Source organism: Heptranchias perlo, chromosome 3 (assembly GCF_035084215.1).
Source record: "Heptranchias perlo isolate sHepPer1 chromosome 3, sHepPer1.hap1, whole genome shotgun sequence".
NCBI lineage: Eukaryota > Metazoa > Chordata > Chondrichthyes > Hexanchiformes > Hexanchidae > Heptranchias > Heptranchias perlo.
In genome coordinates, this window is record NC_090327.1 from 67,272,905 (window position 1) to 67,295,718 (window position 22,814).

Here is a 22,814-nt window from a genome sequence, read left to right on the forward strand (position 1 = left end):
CGAGAAAACCACCCAAAATCAAAAGTCTTAAATTAATTATTTATTTTGTGGACTGGAATCTAGCCAGCCCAGGTTTATCGGATGAAATTCTCCTCTCGCTCCACGCTGCAGCGTTCCAGGCTGCAAGGGTCCTAAACAAAGAGCGTGACCAGTTTCAACCCAGTTCCGGTAGTTGCCAAGCATAGTACAAAACATACCCACAACTTGGCACTAGATTGCAATCTCACTCAAAACGACCATAAGATATGGATATATTCACATTGGTGTAGTCAGAAGGGTTCTTTGCAGGTTGACTTTAACTTGCATTGTTTGAGTACAGCAGAGTGGAAGAAGCTTCAACTCAGCATCTGGCTGTGCTCTAAATGACCTGTACATGCTCCAAGTTGATTCCTCATCATTAAAACAAAGTACTAATCCATCAATACTTATTGCACCATAACCATATAAAGTTTTGAGAATGTTAAATCATACTTCAGATATTAAAAATAGTGAAATCAGGCTGTCATTTCATATTGTTTACTTCTGTCCTGGAAATTTCCAATCTGCAAATAGCAACTAAACTCTGATTAACCTCAGGCTGTGCGGCCTTACAGACAGCCCTGCTTAAAACACAGCTCCAACCTAGCAGCAGAATAATACTGTGTTACATGGTATAACGCTCCTGTAATTATAGACGTGTAACATCCGCCCTTCTGTACAAAAAGCCACAGGAGATTCGCTCAACGATGTTAAATACTTTGAAAATATGCAAACTGAACTGTAGAAAACAACAGCAGTTGAAAGCTAAACATACCCTGCCTCGTCTTACATCATGCTCAGTCCAAATATTATGAATACTCAAAATCTTCAGAAACCACAGAAGCTATTCTTACCTGCCAATCCGTTGACTGCAAACAGTCCTGCACTACTGGCAATGCTAACCAGATGGCCATGGTTGCTGGCAATCATTGCAGGCAGGAACGCTTTGTAGGTCTAAAAACAGTTAAACTTCAGAATTACCAAGTGAACTGTAACTGATTGTAATTTTAAGTAAAAACAATAGACCAAGTATTACTAAGAGGAAGAGAACAAAACAAAAGGCATTTTTCAAAAATTGCATGGACAATCCATTTTTTTCTAATATAGCTAAATTTCCTAGATTATTTGCGTTAATCATTGTTAAATGAAAGCAACCAAAACCAGTGAATATAACAGGGGATTAGAACAGTATGAAGTACAGAATGGGTCACTGCGTTATAGGAATCCACTAAAAACATGTACAAAACTGAAAAAACAACAATTATAACACACGCATTTTGTCTGAGCTTATAGCAAACAGTATCCAATACATACATGTATTTGGCCTAGAATGCACTGCAGGTAAAACATCAACTTGCATTTATATCGCACCTTTAACATAGTAAAGCATCCCAAGGTGCTTCACAGGAGCGATTATCAAACAAAATTGGACACCGAGCCACATAAGGAGATATTAGGACAGGTGACCAAAAGCTTGGTCAAAGAGGTAGATTTTAAGGAGCGTCTTAAAAAGGAGAGAGAGGTAGAGAGGCTGGGAGGTTTAGCAAGGGAATTTCAGAGCTTAGGGCCTAGGCAGCAGAAGGCACGGCCACCAATGGTGGAGTGATTAAAATTGGGGCTGCACATGAGGCAAGAATTAGAAGAGTGGAGAAATCTGAGGGTTGTAGGAGGTTACAGAAATAGGGAGGGGTGAGGCCATAGAGCGATTTGAAAAAAAGGATGAGAATTTTAAAACAGAGATGTTCCCGGACCAGGAGCCAACATAGGTCAGCGAGCACAGGGGTGAAGGGTGAATAGGACTTGGTGCGAGTTAGGATACGGGCAGCAGCATTTTGGATGAGCTCAAGTTTATGGAGGGTGGAAGATGGGAGGCCAGCCAGGAGAGCATTGGAATAGTCAAGTCGAGAGGTAACAAAGGTATGGTGAGGGTTTCAGCAGCAGATGAGCTGAGGCGGGGCAGAGGCAGGCGATGTTACGGAGGTAGACGTAGGCGGTCTTGGTGATGGAGCGGATATGTGGTCGGAAGCTCATCTCAGGGTCAAATAGGTCGCCAAGGTTGCGAACGGTCTGGTTCCGCTTCCGCTTCAGACAGTGGCCAGGGAGAGGGATGGAGTTGGTGGCTAGGGAACGGAGTTGGTGGCAGGGACTGAAGACAATGGCTTTGGTCTTCCCAATATTTAGTTAGAGGAAATTTTTGTTTGTCCAGTACAGAATGTCGGACAAGCAGTGTGATAAATCAGAGACAGTATGGAGGGAGGAGGTAGTGGAGGTAGAGCTGGGTGTCGTCAGTGTACACGAGGAACCTGACGTTGTGTTTTCGGATGATGTCGCCGAGGGGCAGCAGGTAGATGAGAAATAGGAGGGGGCCAAGGACAGAACAATGCAACAAATCTAAAATTGTTCATGGGCCAGTTTTATTACCATGTTTGCATTGATGTAAAAGCAATAGTATAACTCAATTCAGGTCAGTAATCTGAATGTGGACCAAGCTAAAAGCAAGACCACTTCCACAATGCTCCAATTAGGGGTATCAGCACATAATCTAGGGGTGTTATACCATTATAGTTATTTGTGAGCCTGCCATTTGTACTGAGAATCCTACTAATGCATGATGGGAACTTCTATACATGCTCAGACTGTACCTGAAGCTAACAGAGCAATAGCTTTGGGTCAAAATATGAACTTCAACCCGAGAATTGAGAGGCTGAAGCCTTCAAGATAATAATTAATGAAGCTACTCAAAGAAACAAAACAAAATTTATAGGCAAACTTAATCATATTATTGTGCAATGCATAATTTTATATTGCAAACTTTATTTTGTACATTAGCAGTTTTGAGAAAATAGCAGCTGAAAAAGTAGTCTTTTTCAGCTGCTTGACTGGGGAGCAGGGCAGCCCTGATCCCTGCACCCACCCCACCTGCCAAAGCCTCTCTCCCTGGCACTTTCTCCACTAGTATTCATTAGCATCATCATTACTTGGGGGAGAATGAAGCAAGGCTGAGGTAGCCAAAGATAACAATAATAATTGTTACCTGACCATACATGTCACATTGTAATGAAGCCTCTGAGAACTGATACAAAAAATAGCCAGCAGCTCGTGGCTGGAAACATGAAAGGCTGGTGCGAGCTGCAGGAGCTACTGAGCTGGAAGTGGCAGACTTTGTTCTAACGGATCGGGGTAGGGGTTAACGCATGTTAAGAAAAATGGTCAAAAAAATTAATGCGTTAATTGCAGAATTTACCTGCGATTAATTCACAGCCTTTTATGAAAACTTTGGACAAACTGGATCCAAGCAAGCTTTTCTGCTGTGTATAGAATTTAAGCAAGTGGATTACTGGCACAGGTGGTGGAACAAGAAAACTTAATGAGTTTCCAGAAGGCACTAGACAGGATCGTCAACAAATCAGAACGCATCACAAAGAAAGTGTATCATGAACCAAGTGGGAGCTTGAGAATTTGGAGAGAGTGGAAATTAGGTGCTAAATTTTTTTTTTTAAAAAGTGAGAAAAAAACCCATCTATAAATAAATAAATAATTACAGACTAAGATATGGCAGAGCAGGTTGTGCATCTGGACTGCAGTATGTGGGAGTTTGTGGGCAGCGAGGCTGTTCCGAGCAAACACATCTGCAGTAGATAACTCCGCCTTGAATCTCTCCAGCTCAGAGCCATTGACACTCCGACACATAAGGGAGGGGGAGGAGTTTGCTCCATACCTCACTTACACCTCGTAGAGAGGGGTACAGGATCAGAACGGCGTTGGTGTGACTGATAGTGGACAAAGGAAGGGGATCCCAGATGAGATAGAGAATGAGGATCCGCAGAAACTGATCCTATCCGACAGGTACAACGTACGTCCTACCTGTGAGGATAAGGATAAAGACTGTTGAATGGGCAGCTAAAATGCTGACCATGGCACCCTGGAGCAGGATGCTGTCCAAAGTGGGGGGGGGGGGGGTGGAGGAGGAGGAGTAGCAGCGTGATGTGGTCGTTGTAGGGGATTGAATAACTAGGGGGACAGATAGCAAGACAGTCAGGTCTGGGAACTGAATATACCAGGTTATAAGGTCTATAGGAAGGATAGGGAAACTGGTAGAGGGGGAGGAGTAGCCTTAGTGATTAAGGATGAAATTTCTTCAATGATAAGAGAGGATATAACAAGAGGGAAGCAGGCAATGGAGACGCTATGGTAGAATTCAGAAACAGAAAAGGATTTAAGACTGTGGTGGGAGTTGTGTATAGGTCCCCTGGTAGCAGCTGTGAAGTGGCAGAATGTATAAATGCAGAGATTAAACAAACATGTAGCAACGGCAGAGTGATTTTAACTTTCATATTGATTGGGATAAGCGGACGAGCTCGTGTCAGTAAGGTAGCGAATTTCTTGAGTGTGTTCAGGACAGCTTTCTACAACAATATGTCCTAGAACCAACAAAGGGGCAGGCCATATTAGGTTTAATAATGAGTAATGAGCCAAATTTAGTTAACAGCCTAACGGTGCATGAACATTTATCAAATAGCGATCATAATAAGTTCAATATTGTGTTTGAAAGGGAGAAACCCGTATCAGCTACTAAGATTCTAAATTTAGGTAAGGCCAACTTCAATGGGATTAGACAGCACAGACTGTCCACAGTAAACTGGGCAAACCTGTTAATGGGTAAAAACGACAGAAGATCAGTGGGAGGTGTTCAAAAAATAATTTAACCTGATACAGAACCAATTTATACCCCTAAGGGGCAAGAGCTCTACTTGCCAAAAAAGCCATGGACAACAAAAGAGGTAATGGACAACATAAAACTTAAAGAAAAAGCATACAAAAATGCAAAAAAAAAGCACAGCTCCTGGCCACTGGGAGAGATACAAAGAACAGCAAAGGGTGACAAAACAGATAGAAAGAACTACAAAAAGGAAGTATGAAAAGAAACTTGCAAGAAATATCAAAATCGACAAAAAGTATTTACAATTATATTATGAAAAAGAGGGTGGTCAAGAGCAAAGTGGGCCCCTTAAAAACTGATAATGATGATATTGTAAATGAAAGACAGGAAATGACAGACATGTTAAATAATTATATTGCATCAGTATTTACAGAAGAGGAAGAGAATAGCATGCCGGATACCCCAAGGAAACTAATATTGAATCAAAGACCAGGGACTCACCATAATTAATGTAAGCAAATTAACAGGAAAGAAGAAAATAATAGCACTAAAGAGTGACAAATCTCCAGGACCAGATGGTTTCCATTCCAGGGATTTAAAAGGAAGTAGGTGAGAACATTGCAGAAGTCCTAACTATAATCTTCCAAAGTTCTCTCGATTCAGGAACCATTCCTTTAGATTGGAAAATTGTACATATCACTCCACTATTTAAGAAAGGAGAGAGGGAAACCAGGGAATTATAGACCAGTTAGCCTAATATCTGTTGTTGGGAAATTACTAGAGTTTACAATTGAAAATTTTCAGTTGATCAGAGAGAACCAGCATGAATTTTTAAAGGGTAGGTCATGCGTGACGAACCTGATTGAATTTTTTGAAGATTTAAAGTAGTGGACAGGGGAATGTCTATGGATGTTGTTTATCGAATGCCTTCTGGAAGTCAATATAAAGTCCCTCATAAGAGACTGTTTAGCTAAAGTTGAAGCTTATGGAATGGAGGGCAAATTATTGACCTGGTTAGGAAATTGGCTGAGCGGCAGGAGACAGTAGGGATAATGGGCAGGTACTCAAATTAGCAGGATGTGACTCGTGGTGTCCTACAGGGATCTGTGTCGGGGCCTCAGCTATTCACTGTTTTTATTAACAACTTAGATGTTGGGATAGAGAGCCACATATCCAAGTCTGACTCTGACACAAAGATAGGCAGCATTGTAAGCAGTATACAATTAGAGAGATATTAATAGATTAAATGAATGGGCAAAACTGTGGCAAATGGATTTCAATGTAGGCAATTGTGAGGTCATCCACTTTGGACCTAAAAAGGATAGATCAGAGTACTTTCTAAATGGTGAAAAGCTCAAAACAGTAGATGTCCAAAGAGAGTTAGGGGTGATGTACATAGATCATTAAAATGTCATGGACAGATACAGAAAATAATCAAAAGGCTAATGGAATGCTGACCTTTATATCTAGAGCTCTAGAATACAAGGGGGTAGAAGTTATACTACAGCTTTACAAAGCCCTTGTTACAGCACACATGGAGTACTGTGTTCCATTCTGGGCACTGTACCTTAGGAAGGATACATTGGCCTTGGAGGGAGTGCAGCGTAGATTTGCTAGAATGATACCCGAACTCCAAGGGTGAAATTATGAGGAGAGATTACACAAACTAGGGTTGTATTCTCTGGAATTTACAAGATTAAGGGGTGATTTGATTGAGGTTTTCAAGATATTAAGGGGAACTGATTGAGTAGATAGAGAGAAACTATTTCTGCTGGTTGGGGAGTCTAGGACCAGGGGACATAGCCTAAAAATTAGAGCCAGGAATGAAGTCAGGAAACACTTCTACATGCAAAAAAAGGGTGGTAGAAGTTTGGAACTCTCTTCTGCAAATGGCAGTGGATAATAGCTCAATTGTTAATTTTAAATCTGAGATTGATAAGATTTTTATTAACCAAAAGGTATCAAGAAATATGGGGATAAAGTGGGTATATGGAGTTAGGTCACAGATCAGCCACGATCTCATTGAATGGCAGAACAGGCTCAAGGGGCTAAATAGCCTACACCTGTTCCTATTTAGGGTTATTAGAAATGCATTACTGTGGATAGGTAGGCTAGATGGACTGAAAGTCTTCTGCCTGTAACTAAGGATACTGATATGGATAAGTTTGGAAAAGAATTCTCTTCCCTCTTTCATTTGTTTCTTTCTCATGTCCCTCCTTCTCTTCCTTTCTGTATGTCTTCCTCTGTCTCCTTCGACAAGAGGCCCTAAATCATTGAGAGTGTATCTTTAAACTTAACATACAAATTACCATCTTACACTCTTAATGGAATAATTTGCCTGGAGTGCAAATTCAAAAATGGTTGTCCCAAAGTTAAGGAATGAACAGGCAAATAAAAATTGATTTTTAAAAAAAAACTAGCTGATATGAATACAAAAAACTTCTAGATTGTTTGTCATGGCCTGGTGTTGGAATTGCAAAGTTTGTAGTTCTAATTGTGCTACAGCACTTTTTTAAATATCACTTGGCCATCCTTTGTTATTTGGGGATAGCAAGAGGAACCACTACAGAATGGTGGGTGTGTGAAAGGCATGGAAACAGGGAACTACAGGCCAGTTAGCCTGAAATGAGTAGTAGGGAAAATGCTAGAATCTATTATTAAGGACATAGTAACAGGTCACTTAGAAAATCATAATATGATTAGACAAAGGCAACACAGTTTTATGAAATGGAAATTATGTTTGACAAGTCTATTTTGAGGGTATAACTACCAGGGTAGATAAGGGGGAAACCAGTGAATGTAGTATATTTGGATTTTCAAAAGGCATTTGATAAGGTGCCACACAAGAGGTTGTTACATAAGATTAGGGCTCATGGGATTGGGGTAATATATTAGCATGGATTTAGGATTGGTGAATGGACAGAAAACAGAGAGTAGGAATAAATGGGTCATTTTCAGGTTGGTAGGTTGCAACTAGTGGGATGCCGCAAGGATCAGGGCTTGGGCCTCAGCTGTTTACAATATATAATCAATGACTTAGATGAGGGGACCGAGTGTAATGTATGCAAGTTTGCTGACAATAGAGCTAGATGGGAAAGTAAGCTGTGAGGAGGACTCAAAGGGATATAGACAGGTTAAGTGAGTGGGCAAGAAGGTGGCAGATGAAGTATAATGTGGGGAAATGTGAGGTTATTCACTTGGTAGAAAGAATAGAAAAGTAGAATTTTTTTTAAAAAGAGAGACACTAAGAAATGTTGATAGTCAGAGGGATTTGGGTGTCCTTGTATATGAATCACAGAAAGTTAACATGTAGCTACAGCAAGCAATTAGGAAAGCAAATGGTATTTAGCCTTTATTGCAAGGGGGTTGGAATATAAGAGTAAGGAGGTCTTGCTGCAATTATATAGGGCTCTGGTGAGACCACACCTGGAGTACTGTGTACAGTTTTGGTCACCTTACCTAAGGAAGGATATACTTGCCTTAGAGGGGGTGCAGTGAAGCATCACTAGATTGATTCCTGGGATGAGAGGGTTGTCCTATGAGGAGAGATTGAGTAGAATGGGCCTATATTTTCAGGAGTTTAGAAGAATGAGAAGAGATCTCATTGAAACATATAAAACTGTTAGAGGGCTTGACAGGGTAGATGCTAAGAGGTTGTTTCCCCAGCTGGAGAGTCTAGAACAAGGGGTCATAGTCTCAAAATAAGAGATTGGACCTAAATGGCCGACATGAAGAAAAATTTCTTCACTCAGGGTTGTGAATCTTTGGAATTCTCTATCACAGAGGGCGATGGATGCTCAGTCTTTGAGTATATTCAAGACTGAGATCAATGGATATTTGGACACCAGGGGAATCTGGGGATAGGGCGGGAAAGTGGAGTTGAAGTAGATCAGCCATGATCTTACTATATGGCCTACTCCTGCTCCTATTTTTTTATGTTCTTATGCACTTACTCTGCTGAGTTTCTATGCAAAGAGGTACAAATGAAGGCCAGACACATCCCCATAAAGAGGGGAAGGGAGCATGAAAATTAAACAAGGCTTTTTCATTGAGCTATTTTAAGGACTATTACAGTCCAAGCAAAGACTTATAATCTAAAAGGAACACATTAAAAGCTTTTTTACACTAAAAAAGTAATCTAAGTTAATAAGACTAAAACTCACAAATGTAATTATCAGTCACATGCAGACCATGTGAAAAATTGAACAGGGTTCTACAGACTCCTGTATGGTTTTTAATTCAATTCCAGGACATAGCCTGTAAAGCATAATATAAACATACCCAATTTATTAATATCACCTACAGTTCTTAAGTAATGTGTTTGGTGTATTATCCCATGGGCTGTAATTTCATTGTGGCAAATTCTGGGGAAAAAGTCATACAGCATTCACAATAAAAATGTCAAAAATTACAGAAATCACAGTAAGAACCATGAACAATCATGGTCACGTTTTATGGTAACTAAAGTATCTTTGTACTTGTATAAAAATATAGCAAAAGAGGTTTGTGTATTGTGGGTTCCCTTGGTCCCCACTTTTGGGCTGCTTTTGTAAGATCAGTGGGCTATGGAATTTACTGATGCCTGAAGCCATCAACACATTGGAGTGGGTGTTTGTATTCTGTTGCATATTGGCGACTGTGTCTTGGACTTGGGAAGGGATAATGAAGATGCCTTCATATACTGGGTCGTCTAAGAGTCTTTTTGTTAGGACTTTCTGTCTTGCAGAAGGGTTTGAAGGAGGTGTTAGGATGCCGAGACTCAGCAGTCCAACACGAGTTTAAAAGCAGTTTTAATGGAGGTCAGTGTCAGCAGTACTATGGAGTCCAGAAGTAAGTGCTCACTGGAGAGGGGGAGCACTGCTGTTGGAAGTGGGATGCACATGCCAGCAATGTCCACACCTACAGAGAGTCAGAAGCTACACATGTTGTTTTAATCCTTACCAGCAGCTAAACTGTTTCTGTTGGCAGGTTTTTTGGAAGTGAATGTTTTATGTAAATAATCCTCAGCTCAGTCATCTGTAGCTCTGTGCTGGAACTGTAAGGGAAAGCTACTGTAGGACTTGACACGTTCATGTTTGATAGCAGCGGGAAGGTGAACTAAAAAGGATCTCCAAATCCTAACCCCCATGACAAAAGGTAAGGCCTTGACTATGCCTCATTTAAGGGAGCCATAAGAGATGCAAGAATAAGCCTTTAATTTGAACAAGATGTACTTATGCTTTGGTGCAGCCACTTCTGCCTATTATTACCAGGATGAGCTTGGAACTGTTAATACTGACGAGGACAAAGGGAAAGTTGTGGGCCATCATCCTGTTGTCTGATAGCATGGTAACAAGAGGTCTGGAGAAGACATGATCAGTATTGCATTCCTTCCTGGTAATTTATACACTGGGAGAAAAGGAGGATAAAACTAATTGGAAGTGAAAGTTTTTCTAAGAAAAAATAAAATTGCCAATAATAGTTTCTAAGACATTTGTTTAAATGGCATCTTTGAAATTAATCAATGTTTTTAAATTTGTCACTGATTGGTCAGGCTGCATGAAGTGGGATTTTCTAATAGTGTAAGATACTTAATGTCAGAGGTCGCTAGTCTAAATTCAGAAAGAGGTTAGAAGGCTGAAGATGTTAAGAATGTAAAGAGAAGGTATTGGAAGTTAGAACAAAGTTTTAAGAAAGATTAAAGTTGGTTTAGATCCAAGTAGAGATACAATTGCTCCAATGTGGGATCAAGTCAGATTTTAAAAGTACTTAATGAGTCTGATGGCAGTAGGGAATGTGGATTTGCATGCACAAACATCTAACTGCATAACTCAGAATGGTAATGCAGTATAACTAGAGCCTCAGTTCCATAGGTTCACAGGTGAAACGAGCTGATGCAAACACAGGGATCTCTTCAGCTTTCAATGATGTCCCTTCTGCTTCAACACCAATGAAATGAAAGTTCTGTGCAGGAGATGGGTTTGGATCACCCACAATGAAATCTGGTGACCATATCCTTCCCCTTTAAAATTGTGTACACATCTAAGTTAGGTCTTGCTACACAAACCAAAGAAGTTACAAAACTACCTTTAATCGATCTGGCCAAAAAGGTAAAATAAAATGCAAAGAATGCTTGCTTTTGCATCTTACATTTTATTGAAACCCAATGACAATGGACTATACAAGATTGCTGAGCTCTGGTTCAAATCATCCAATAATTTACTAATTGACAGTAATGGAGCGCTTACCCAGAAATGTGCAATACTGTTCACCTCCATGGTTTTCTCCAGCAAGGCATCTGGTGAATCAATGAATTTCTTTCCAGTAACAATACCTGCATTGTTTATCAGAATACTGACATCGCCAACCTCCCTTTTCACCTGTCAAAACAAAAAATGAAACTTGTTAAATAGCAACACACCTACCAAACTTTTCACCTTCAAGGGTTTTACATAAAAGTGCATTTTACTACATTTGCTGGGGTTATTCCATTGTTTCGTTGAAAAAGATGTTCTGTTTAACTCATTTGCACACTAGTTTTTGAAGTGTTTAGTACAGTAATTACAATTCCGATTACGTTATCTTGTATACTTTGAATCAGAAATATAAAATATGAAAAACAAACTAAACAACCCTTCTTCAGCAGCTCATTATCTTGGATCTAGGACAATGAACCAATCATTAGACATCAGCAATAAGTTAAGCATCTGAATTAGATAAAAATAGAACCATCGATTGCTGAAATATGACTTCCAGTCCACGCTGATCAAAAATGATGATGGGAGAGAGAGAGAGAGATGAGGAGTAAAATGTTGTGAAGAAGGCTACAGCTTTAAAAGTACTGTTCAAACCGAATGTTCCCATTTCAAATTAGTTTAAAATGACTGCATTGTGTTTAAAGTGGCAGTGAGTCCAGCACATATATCATTGACAAGCCAAAAACATTACATTCATACGAACATACAAATTAAGAGCAGGAGTAGGTCATTCACTCCCTCGAGCCTGCTCTGCCATATGATAAGATCATGGTTGATCTGATTGTGACCTCAACCCTACTTTCCCGTCGACCTACTATAACCTTTGACTCCCTTGTTAATTAGGAATCTATCTAACTCTGCCTTAAAAATATTCATGATGTGGAGATGCCGGTGATGGACTGGGGTTGACAATTGTAAACAATTTTACAACACCAAGTTATAGTCCAACAAATTTATTTTAAATTCCACAAGCTTTCGGAGGCTTCCTCCTTCGTCAGGTGAACGGTGTGGAAATGAAATTTTCGAATCCTTCGCATTTGAAAATCACAGAACAATGCCTGATGATTACTGCCCGTTGCCAAGGCAATCAGTGAGCAGACAGAAAGGTTTCACCTAAAAGGCCACCGAATATACAAACCCCCAAGAGAGAGAGAGAGAGAGTCAATGACCCGTTATATTAAAAACAGATAACATTTGTTCGCTGGTGGGGTTACGTGTAGTGTGACATGAACCCAAGATCCCGGTTGAGGCCGTCCTCATGGGTGCGGAACTTGGCTATCAATTTCTGCTCGACGATTTTGCGTTGTCGTGTGTCTCGAAGGCTGCCTTGGAGTATGCTTACCCGAAGGTCGGTGGCTGAATGTCCATGACTGCTGAAATGTTCCCCGACAGGGAGAAAACCCTCCTGTTTGGCGATTGTTGCGCGGTGTCAGTTCATCCGTTGTCGCAGCGTCTGCATAGTCTCGCCAATGTACCATGCTCCGGGGCATCCTTTCCTGCAACGTATGAGGTAGACAACGTTGGCCGAGTCACAGGAGTATGAACCATGCACCTGGTGGGTAGTGTCCTCTCGTGTGATGGTGGTATCTGTGTCGATGATCTGGCATGTCTTGCAGAGGTTACCGTGGCAGGGTTGTGTGGTGTCGTGGACGCTGTTCTCCTGAAAGCTGGGTAATTTGCTGCGAACGATGGTTTGTTTGAGGTTGGGTGGCTGTTTAAAGGAGAGTAGTGGAGATGTGGGGATGGCCATAGCGAGGTGTTCGTCATCATTGATGACATGTTGAAGGCTGCGGAGAACATGGCGTAGTTTCTCCGCTCCGGGGAAGTACTGGACGACGAAGGGTACTCTGTTGGTTGCGTCCCGTGTTAGTCTCCTGAGGAGGTCTACGCGATTTTTCACTGTGGCCCGTCGGAACTGTCGATCGATGAGTCGAGCATCATATCCCGTTCTTAAGAGGGTGTCTTTCAGCGTCTGTAGGTGTCCATCGCGTTCCTCCTCATCTGAGCAGACCCTGTGTATTCGCAGGGCCTGTCCATAGGGGATGGCCTCTTTGACGTGGTTAGGGTGGAATCTGGAAAAGTGGAGCATCGTGAGGTTGTCCGTGGGCTTGCGGTAGAGTGAGGTGCTGAGGTGCCCGTCTTTGATGGAGATTCGTGTGTCCAAGAAAGAAACTGATTCTGAGGAGTAGTCCATGGTGAGCTTGATGGTGGGATGGAACTTGTTAATGTTATCGTGTAGTCTCTTTAGTGATTCCTCACCGTGGGTCCATAGAAAGAAAATGTCGTCGATGTATCTGGTGTATAGTGTTGGTTGGAGGTCCTGTGCAGTGAAGAAGTCCTGCTCAAACTTGTGCATGAAAATGTTAGCATATTGGGGTGCGAATTTGGTCCCCATGGCTGTTCCGTGTGTTTGGGTAAAGAACTGGTTATTGAAGGTGAAGACATTGTGATCCAGGATGAAGCGGATGAGTTGTAGGATGGCGTCTGGAGATTGGCTGTTGTTGGTGTTGAGTATTGATGCTGTCGCAGCGACGCCGTCATCGTGGGGGATACTGGTGTAGAGTGCCGAGATGTCCATCGTGGTGAGAAGTGTTCCTGGTTCAACAGGTCCGTGGGTACTGAGTTTTTGTAGAAAGTCTGTACTGTCGCGACAGAAGCTGGGGACCAAATTCGCACCCCAATACGCCAACATTTTCATGCACAAGTTCGAGCAGGACTTCTTCACTGCACAGGACCTCCAACCAACACTATACACCAGATACATCGACGACATTTTCTTTCTATGGACCCACGGCGAGGAATCACGAAAGAGACTACACGATAACATTAACAAGTTCCATCCCACCATCAAGCTCACCATGGACTACTCCTCAGAATCAGTTTCTTTCTTGGACACACGAATCTCCATCAAAGACGGGCACCTCAGCACCTCACTCTACCGCAAGCCCACGGACAACCTTACGATGCTCCACTTTTCCAGCTTCCACCCTAACCACGTCAAAGAGGCCATCCCCTATGGACAGGCCCTGCGAATACACAGGGTCTGCTCAGACGAGGAGGAACGCGATGGACACCTACAGACGCTGAAAGACGCCCTAGTAAGAACGGGATATGACGCTCGACTCATCGATCGACAGTTCCGACGGGCCACAGCGAAAAATCGCATAGACCTCCTCAGGAGACTAACACGGGACGCAACCAACAGAGTACCCTTTGTCGTCCAGTACTTCCCCGGAGCGGAGAAACTACGCCATGTTCTCCGCAGCCTTCAACATGTCATCAATGACGACGAGCACCTCGCTATGGCCATCCCCACACCTCCACTGCTCGCCTTTAAACAGCCACCCAACCTCAAACAGACCATCGTTCGCAGCAAATTACCTAGCTTTCAGGAGAACAGCGTCCACGACACCACACAACCCTGCCACGGTAACCTCTGCAAGACATGCCAGATCATCGACACAGATACCACCATCACACGAGAGGACACCACCCACCAGGTGCATGGTTCATACTCCTGTGACTCGGCCAACGTTGTCTACCTCATACGTTGCAGGAAAGGATGCCCCGGAGCATGGTACATTGGCGAGACCATGCAGACGCTGCGATAACGGATGAACGGACACCGCGCAACAATCACCAGACAGGAGGGTTCCCTCCCAGTCGGGGAACACTTCAGCAGTCAAGGACATTCAGCCACCGACCTTCGGGTAAGCGTACTCCAAGGCGGCCTTCGAGACACACGACAACGCAAAATCGTCGAGCAGAAATTGATAGCCAAGTTCCGCACCCATGAGGACGGCCTCAACCGGGATCTTGGGTTCATGTCACGCTACACGTTACCCCACCAGTGAACTAATGTTATCTGTTTTTAATATAACGGGTCAGTTGCTGTCTTTTCTATTTTTCTACCTCTCTATCTCTGTTTTTTTTTGGTGATTTGTATATTCGGAGACCTTGTAGGTAACACCTGTCTGTCTACACACTGATTGCCTTGGCAACGGGCAGTTGAAAAAAATGTCTGTAATCACCAAGCATTGTTCTGTGATTTATAAATGCGATTTCATTTCGAGGATTTCATTTCCACAATATTCACCTGAGGAAGGAGGAAGCCTCCGAAAGCTTGTGAATTTAAAATAAAATTGCTGGACTATAACTTGGTGTTGTAAAATTGTTTACAATACTCTGTTTCCTGTTAGCTAACCAATCCTTTATCCGTGCTAATATGTTACCCCCTAAACCATGAGCTCTTATTTTGTGTTGTAGCCTTTGATGTGGCACCTTGCCAAAGGTTCAACAAGGTGTGCTTGGCTCACTGGGACAGTAATCACATTAGGAAATATGGTGGTGTATTTTATTTTAAAACATTAAAAAATAAACTTAATACCAAAACTATGCTGGTCAGAAACTCAACTTAATGCATTTGACTTGTGGATTATGTTTCAAGTTGTGGATTATGTTTCAAGTTCTGGACAAAAGTCTCCATGCAACAGATTTTCCCTTAATATCAAATTTCTCATCTGGAAATATCTAGAGGCCAACTGAGGAAGGCAAACTACATTCTAGGTAACCAAACAAACTTGATCAAATCCAACATAGGAATATAAGTAGGCCATTCAGCCCCTCGTGCCTGTTCCGCCATTTGATAAGATCATGGCTGATCTGTGATCTAACTCCATATACCCGCCTTTGGCCCATATCCCTTAATACCTTTGGTTGCCAAAAAGCTATCTATCTCACATTTAAATTTAGCAATTGAGCTAGTATCAATTGCCGTTTGCGGAAGAGTTCCAAACTTCTACCACCCTTTGTGTATAGAAATGTTTTCTAATCTCGCTCCTGAAAGGTCTGGCTCTAACTTTTAGACTGTGCCCCCTACTCCTAGAATCCCCAACCAGCGGAAATAGTTTCTCTCTATCCACCCTATCTGTTCCCCTTAATATCTTATAAACTTCAATCAGATCACCCCTTAACCTTCGAAACTCGAGAATACAACCCCAATTTGTGTAATCTCTCCTCATAACTTAAAACTTGAAGTCCGGGTATCATTCTAGTAAACCTACGCTGCACTCCCTCCAAGGCCAATATGTCCTTCCGAAGGTGCGGTGCCCAGAACTGCTCACAGTACTCCAGGTGCGGTCTAACCAGGCTTTTCTATAGCTGCAGCATAACCTCTGCCCCCTTGTCCTCTGGATATAAAGGCCAGCATTCCATTAGCCTTATTGATTATTTTCCTCAACTATTCCTCAAGCAAAATCCATGCATACTGATTATTAGCTCTGAAGATTAATAGCTTTTCCTAAACCACTTCACACTAGAAAAGGTCCAATCCTCCTTTTCCTTCATGTCCCTTCATTCTTCCATTGGCCCCTGATTTTTGACACACTGATAGCATTATGGATGGGAACCTGGGGTAAGGTAGCACTGTCTAGGTCATATTGGCAGTAGGATAAAAACCATGGGTACTCAGCATAGGATAAAAAGCCGAAAGTGGTGAAAAGCTGAGGCGAGGTGGGGGAAAGGCAAGGCATTTGGGGTGGCCAGATGTGGCAGGAAGGAGTGGGGAAACAAGAGCGATCAGGGCAGGGGCTACCAAGAGACAGCAAGAGAGAACAGGGGGAGTCACAGGTGCTCAGGGCAAGGTAGTATTTTGAATTAATTATAGTTTGTAGAAGACAGATCCAGTGAAGAGGAGCATCAAGACTATAAAAGGTATGGTCAAGGATTTCAGCAGCAGAGGGGAACAGAAAAACAGAAGTGGGCAATGCATAGGGAAGTAAAAGAGAGAGAAATGGAGAGATTGAATATGAATAATAGTTTGCAGTGTGTTACAAAGCAGTAATGCCTGGAGTAACTTAGATGACACCAAACTACAACAGTGAAGCTCTAAGAGTACATTTACATCACATTAATTCCAAGAAATGCTGGAAAATGCTCAAGACAGTATTATTCTTTTTACTATAGCTAAAGAAGGAAGTTAGAATTGTGGAGTACTTTTTATTTTAAAGTGAACAATGCTCCAGGCTAGAAAATTAGCACTTTTTTTTTCTTAATCTATGTATTTATAAGCTTAAAAAAGAGGAATATCTTGAAAAAAGATCCAATATAGGGCTCCCCTGGCAGCTCAGCAAATTAATTCAGTAACAGCCATACAGGCCAGAAAGATACCAGCTTTTATCTCTCTCTGCTGAGTTAGCTGGGACAGCAGTAGGAACATTTCACACATTGGCCTCAGTATCCTGGATTAAGGAATGAAAAATTGGCCAGGGTTCCTGCTCCGCTATCGAACGGAAGTGTACCGTCCTATAGCATTTGGAGCGAGCACCATCAGCCGTTGCTGGCGCGACTTCGAGCAAAGGTCGCTCGTTTTGCCGAGTTTACACAGCAGCTGGGCGAAGGTTGGTGTAAAGACGTGACACGTTGGAAGTGTGTGTGTCTGGACCCCAGGCAAATGTGGTCAAACAGCCCGCTGGCACCCAAATGCTATGATTCACATATGAATAAATGATCACTTGAAGGTACCAGATCTGACCATGTCTGGGGTGTTAACCCTCAGCAGATGAGGTGGAGAAGGCAGAGAATAATTGGTGAGGAAAAGAAAGGACTCAGTTCAGATTTATTACTTTCCCTTATGGATTCTCTATTTTTTGCGGGGGGGGGGGGGGGGGGGAAGCGACAGATAACATACTTCCAAACTGAAATAAAGAAATGACACGAAAACAGTGGTAGTGGGATTTATGTACCTGACTGATAAAGGTGGATATTACAGCCTGTGTATTGTATTTAATCCCATCCCCCCCCCCCTCCCCCTCCCCCTCCATTCTAGGAAGTAATGCAAGCCTCCGCTCTCCGTTGTTATTGAGGGAGTGTATTTTTCCTGACCTGTTCGGCTACTTCGTACACGGATGCCTTCTTGCTGCAGTCACATAAGTAGACATAGACCCTGGCGGCTCCTCTCTCCCGGGCCAGCCGCGCGGTCTTCTCATTACCCTCGGCATTGATGTCCCAGAGCACGAGCGTGGCGTGCAGGCGGGCGAACTCCAACGCCACGAGCCGCCCGATCCCGCTCCCAGCCCCGCTCACCAGCACGATCTCCCCGCTCACGTCCTTCTTCCGCACCGGCACCACCAGCTTCACCAGTGCTTCTAGAGTGTAGTACAGCGACAGGACCAACAAGCGAAGCGTCTCCAGAAAGAAGTTCATTTTGTTTCGTTGTTTGTTGGCAACCTGTCGCGTCTTTGCACCAACCGCTCCCTCCGCCCAGCTGCTGCGTAAACTCGGCCTGTGGTTTCGTAAAACGAGCGACCTTTGCTCGAAGTCACGTCAGGAACGGCTGATGGTGCTCACTGCAAATGTTATAGGACGGTATAATGCTTTATACTGTCCAGAACTGGGCTTGCAAACCACCCCTCGTTATTTTGCAATTCTCCTATCTTGGGCGTGTAAGCAAAAGTTCGAGTTCCTGCCTTGACTTTTTTTTTAAATTTGATTAACAGTGGCCAAATAGTGCCATCTACAGGTTTAGGAACGCTGAAATCACACAAAGACAAGTTTGGCTGCTTTCGTGCTCCTGTGGTATAAGAAGTGTAAAAAGTGAACTTATTGGATTTCAAAAATGCAAATACAGATGGTGATGAGGCTGCATGATTTTCGCCTTCAGATCAGTAGATGAGACATAAAAGACTAAAACCACACGTTACCAATCTTTTACATGGACAGTAGTTGTTTCGGACCCAGTACCTGTAAGCATTTGCTGGGAGAAGTCAACACAAAATTCAGGGATGCAACTGCATATAAAGAATTGGCAGGGACGTACTGGATGGCAGTAGAGTAGGCTGGATGTTGCCAGAGGTGTTGGCAGCCCAGATGTCTAATGCTAAGTACGGCCTGCGGCCAAAGCCACCCAGGCACGAAAGTCACACTCGGCCTCGACTCCACCAGGTGCGTTGAGGAGACTGAAGCATGTGGTGTGATCCCATCTGATCTTAAATCAATTTCTCATTGATACGAGGCCCCAAAACCTCCCTCGGGAATCTCCGCCTCACAACTTGAGCTGTCTCTTGGAAATTCTTTCCGTGCCATTCCACTCTGCATGGAGGGATTTCCTGTGTAGGTTGCTCTTGCACACTCTTTACTTCTGCGCTCTTGCCTTCCATCTGGACATGCCCTGGCATTCCATCTTACTGTTTGGCAAAGGCAAGAGCCCTTAAGGAAGGCTCTTTTTACGGGGATCCTTCCCAGCCCTATTGGGGATCTGGGGTGGATAGTGTTGCATGAAGCAGTAGCATCAAATGTGATACTCAGCCACTTTATGGACACCCAGGCCACATGTAACTTCTGTGGCCTGGAGCAAACAGTGTTCTATATTTACATAGAGTATGAGAGGTTGCATCCCCCATTTGGCCACCTAAGGAGGCTGCTTCTCAATTTTTAGCTTCATTTTATCCCCACATCTTAGATCTTGGTACGGGGGTGGGGGGGTCGGGGGATGGCAGCCAAGTTGGAGGATGTTCTTTGGGTTTGCTCCTGGATCTGGCCAAAGCAGCCATCTACAGGTCCAGGATGCAGGGGACTCGTGCATCCTGGGAAGGTCACTCTGGTTTGCCTGCCTCTGTTCTGCGTTTTTGTCCACGCTTGGGTGGCCCTGGAGAGGGAACATGCCATCTCCACTGGTACACTCGAGGCCTTCTGTGACCAGTGGGCATTGCTGGATGTTCGTGGAAAATTGATCAAAATAATGAAATACTGATCTACAACAACAACTTGCGTTTATATAGTGCCTTTAATGTAGTAAAACATCCCAAGGCGCTTCTCAGGAGCGTAATCAGACAAAAATTGACACCAAGCTAAAGAAGGAGTTATTAGGACAGGTGACTTTGGCTAAAAAGGTAAGTTTTAAGGAGCATCTTAAAAGAAGGAGGAGAGAGAGGTAGAGAAGCGGAGAGGCTAAGGGAGGGAATTCCAGACCTTAGGGCTAGATGGCTGAAGGCATGGCCGCTGATGGTAGGACGAAAGGAGTGGGGGATGCATAAGAGGCCAGAGTTGGTGGAATGCCAAGTTCTTGGAGGGTTGTAGGGCTAATGAAAATTACAGAAATAGGGAGGGGCAAGGCCATGGAGGGAATTGAACATGAAGATGAGAATTTTAAAATCGTTGGTGGATTGAGAACCAATGTAGGTTAGCTAGTACAGGGACTTGGTGTGGATCAGGATACGGGCAGCAGAGTTTTGGATGAGCTCAAGTTTACGGAGGGTGGAAGATGGGAGGCCGACCAGGAGACCATTGGAATAATTGATTCTATATCTAATTCATATTAAGTCCATTAATTTGGTTGGACACAGTTAGATTATTTTTATGATGTGGAGATGCCGGTGATGGACTGGGGTTGACAATTGTAAACAATTTTACAACACCAAGTTATAGTCCAGCAATTTTATTTTAAATTCACAAGCTTTCGGAGGCTACCTCCTTCCCCATTTCCACATCGTTCACCTGAGGAAGGAGGTAGCCTCCGAAAGCTTGTGAATTTAAAATAAAATTGCTGGACTATAACTTGGTGTTGTAAAATTGTTTACAGATTATTTTTAGTGGTGCTCTCTTAAAGGGGGCACTTGCAGTACTGATTTTTGTTCAGTGACACTGGGGACACTATTTTCAATGATATTCATGACTTAATTCACTGAGTTGCAACTGGAGCTAAAAGAGCCCCAAAAGTTGCAGCTATGGCACTAAATAAAGCACGAGTGACTCAAGTTGAATATGTGCAAGGATATGGACATAAGAAAATCAATCAACCAGCCAGTGAATTTTTTTACTGCATGTCATATCTTTGATCCAGCAGTGGTGCAAATTATCCACAATTAAATCTGTGATGCAATGCTCTGATACAAGACACCACTGTGATAAAAGCAAAACTGAATACTGGGCAAACTACATGAACATTAACCAAGGTTTACCATTAATATTCTTGGGCACAGTAGCACAACAATTTCCAAAAATGCATTCAACTGTTAGTGTTCTTGTGAACAGTTTTGATGCTGAATGAAGCTTTCCTAAATATGGAAGTGAGGCAACTGACAACCGGCAAATGTCCCCTAGTCAAGATCTCTTGAATATAACCAGTTGGCATAAAACAAGGTTTGGGTGTCCCCATACAAGGAACACAGAAATTTAGCATGCAGGTACAGCAAGCAATTAGGAAGGCAAATGGCATGTTGGCCTTTATTGCAAGAGGGCTGGAGTACAAGATTAAGGAAGTCTTGCTACAATTGTACAGGGCTTTGGTGAGACCAAACCTGGAGTACTGTGTACAGTTTTGGTCTACTGATCTAAGGAAGGATATACTTGCCTTAGAGGCAGTGCATCGAAGCTTCACTGGATTGATTCCTGGGATGAGAGGGTTGTCCTATGAGAGGAGATTGAGTAGAATGGGCCTATACTCTCTGGAGTTTAGAAGAATGAGAGGTGATCTAATTGAAACATAGGATTCTGAGTGGGCTTGACACAGTAGATGCTCAGAGGTTGTTTACCCTGGCTAGAGAGTCTAGAACTAAGGGGCATAGTCTCAGGATAAGGAGATGGCCATTTAAGACTGAGATGAGGAGGAATTTCTTCACTCAGAGGGTTGTGAATATTTGGAATTCTCTACCCCAGAGGGCTGCGGATGCTCAGACGTTGAGGATATTCCAGGCTGAGATAGATAGATTTTTTGACTCTAAGGGAATCAAGAGATATGGGGATCGGGCGGGAAAGTGGAGTTGAGGTCGAAGATCAGCCATGATCTTACTGAATGGCAGAGCAGGCTCAAGGGACCATATGGCATACTCGTGCTCCTGTTTCTTGGGTTCTTATGTTTAAGGTATGAGAATATAGGGCTACACAGGACAATAAAGGGCCATTGCGGTCCATCTGCCGAATACCAAAGTTCAAAAAATACCTTACTATATTACATAATAAATGCCATTGCATGCTGAACAAGTAGGAATTAAACATAAATGTAGTTGCTGTCCTGGTCCCAACTTGCCTGCCAATTCCAGACCTGATTAGGCCTCTTATGATAATCTCTGAGATTCTCACCACAATTTATCTTGGTTTATATGATCTTTTAGTACTGCTGTTGAGAATCCCTACGTGGTCAGTTTTCAGTAAAATATTAAAATGCCTACGTGGCAAAGAAGCAGAATGCAAAATGGTTAGAAAGGGTTAATTAGTTAGTAACTGAGATTGGTACAGGTGGCCTGGCCCTCCTGCTGGGCCATATGTTTGCGTAGTCAGCAGGTTTGCATGGTCTTAGCAATGTAGAGTCTTTGATGTGATTCAAGGACTGGTCTGAATGTCTCCATGTTTATGGCAGATCAATATAGGTAACGAGCTTAGCCAAAGTTGAAAGACATTCCAGGTTGGGAGATAAGGAACAGAAGGGACAGGGAAGAACATTCCAAGTTGGAAGGTGAGGAAGTATCCCCTTTGATGTCTAACAGCAACATGATCAGCACATGGACGATTTATGATTGGCCGGAAATAATGTAACCTCGCATGGCAACCTGTGCCCGGCTTATGATTGGTGTTGACCCTCGTTAAGTATGTTCCAACCCTATTGATTTGTATAAAAACGTGTGGATTTCTGTATGTTTTTGTTCTTGCTCTGCCAGCATAGAGGGACTCTATCAGGAGTCCAAATCAATGCTGCAGACTAAGAACCCTGCTATTAAAGTTGTGTTGAACTTTAAAATGTATTTGACTTCAGTTTTTACTGAACCAGACTGAGGGGAAAGAATCCGGATCGTCATTTGGTGGCGCGTACGGGGATCTTAACGGTCGTTCACCGAGAGTTCGCGGAGTAAGAGGTGGATTGTCTCAGACACGGAGGAAGGAAATGGCGCCCCGATGTAAGTAGTCTT

At 43.0% G+C, this 22,814-nt stretch overlaps 1 protein-coding gene across 2 annotated transcripts in view; it reads right to left on the reverse strand.

Annotated features, from left to right (window-relative positions):
• Positions 1–18,390, reverse strand: part of sdr16c5b (short chain dehydrogenase/reductase family 16C, member 5b) — a 50,263-nt gene extending 31,873 nt beyond the window's left edge. Inside the window, exons 1-3 of one of the 2 annotated variants that reach the window (XM_067980098.1) lie at positions 17,797–18,390; positions 10,906–11,037; positions 873–972 (exon numbers count right to left, since the gene is read on the reverse strand). In XM_067980098.1, coding sequence (XP_067836199.1) covers positions 873–972; positions 10,906–11,037; positions 17,797–18,117 — 553 coding nt within the window. In that variant the 5' untranslated portion in view covers positions 18,118–18,390. The remainder of the gene's footprint in view (positions 1–872; positions 973–10,905; positions 11,038–17,796) is intronic. The other variant, XM_067980097.1, reaches the window with a different exon arrangement.
• Between the last annotated feature and the right edge of the window lie 4,424 nt (positions 18,391–22,814).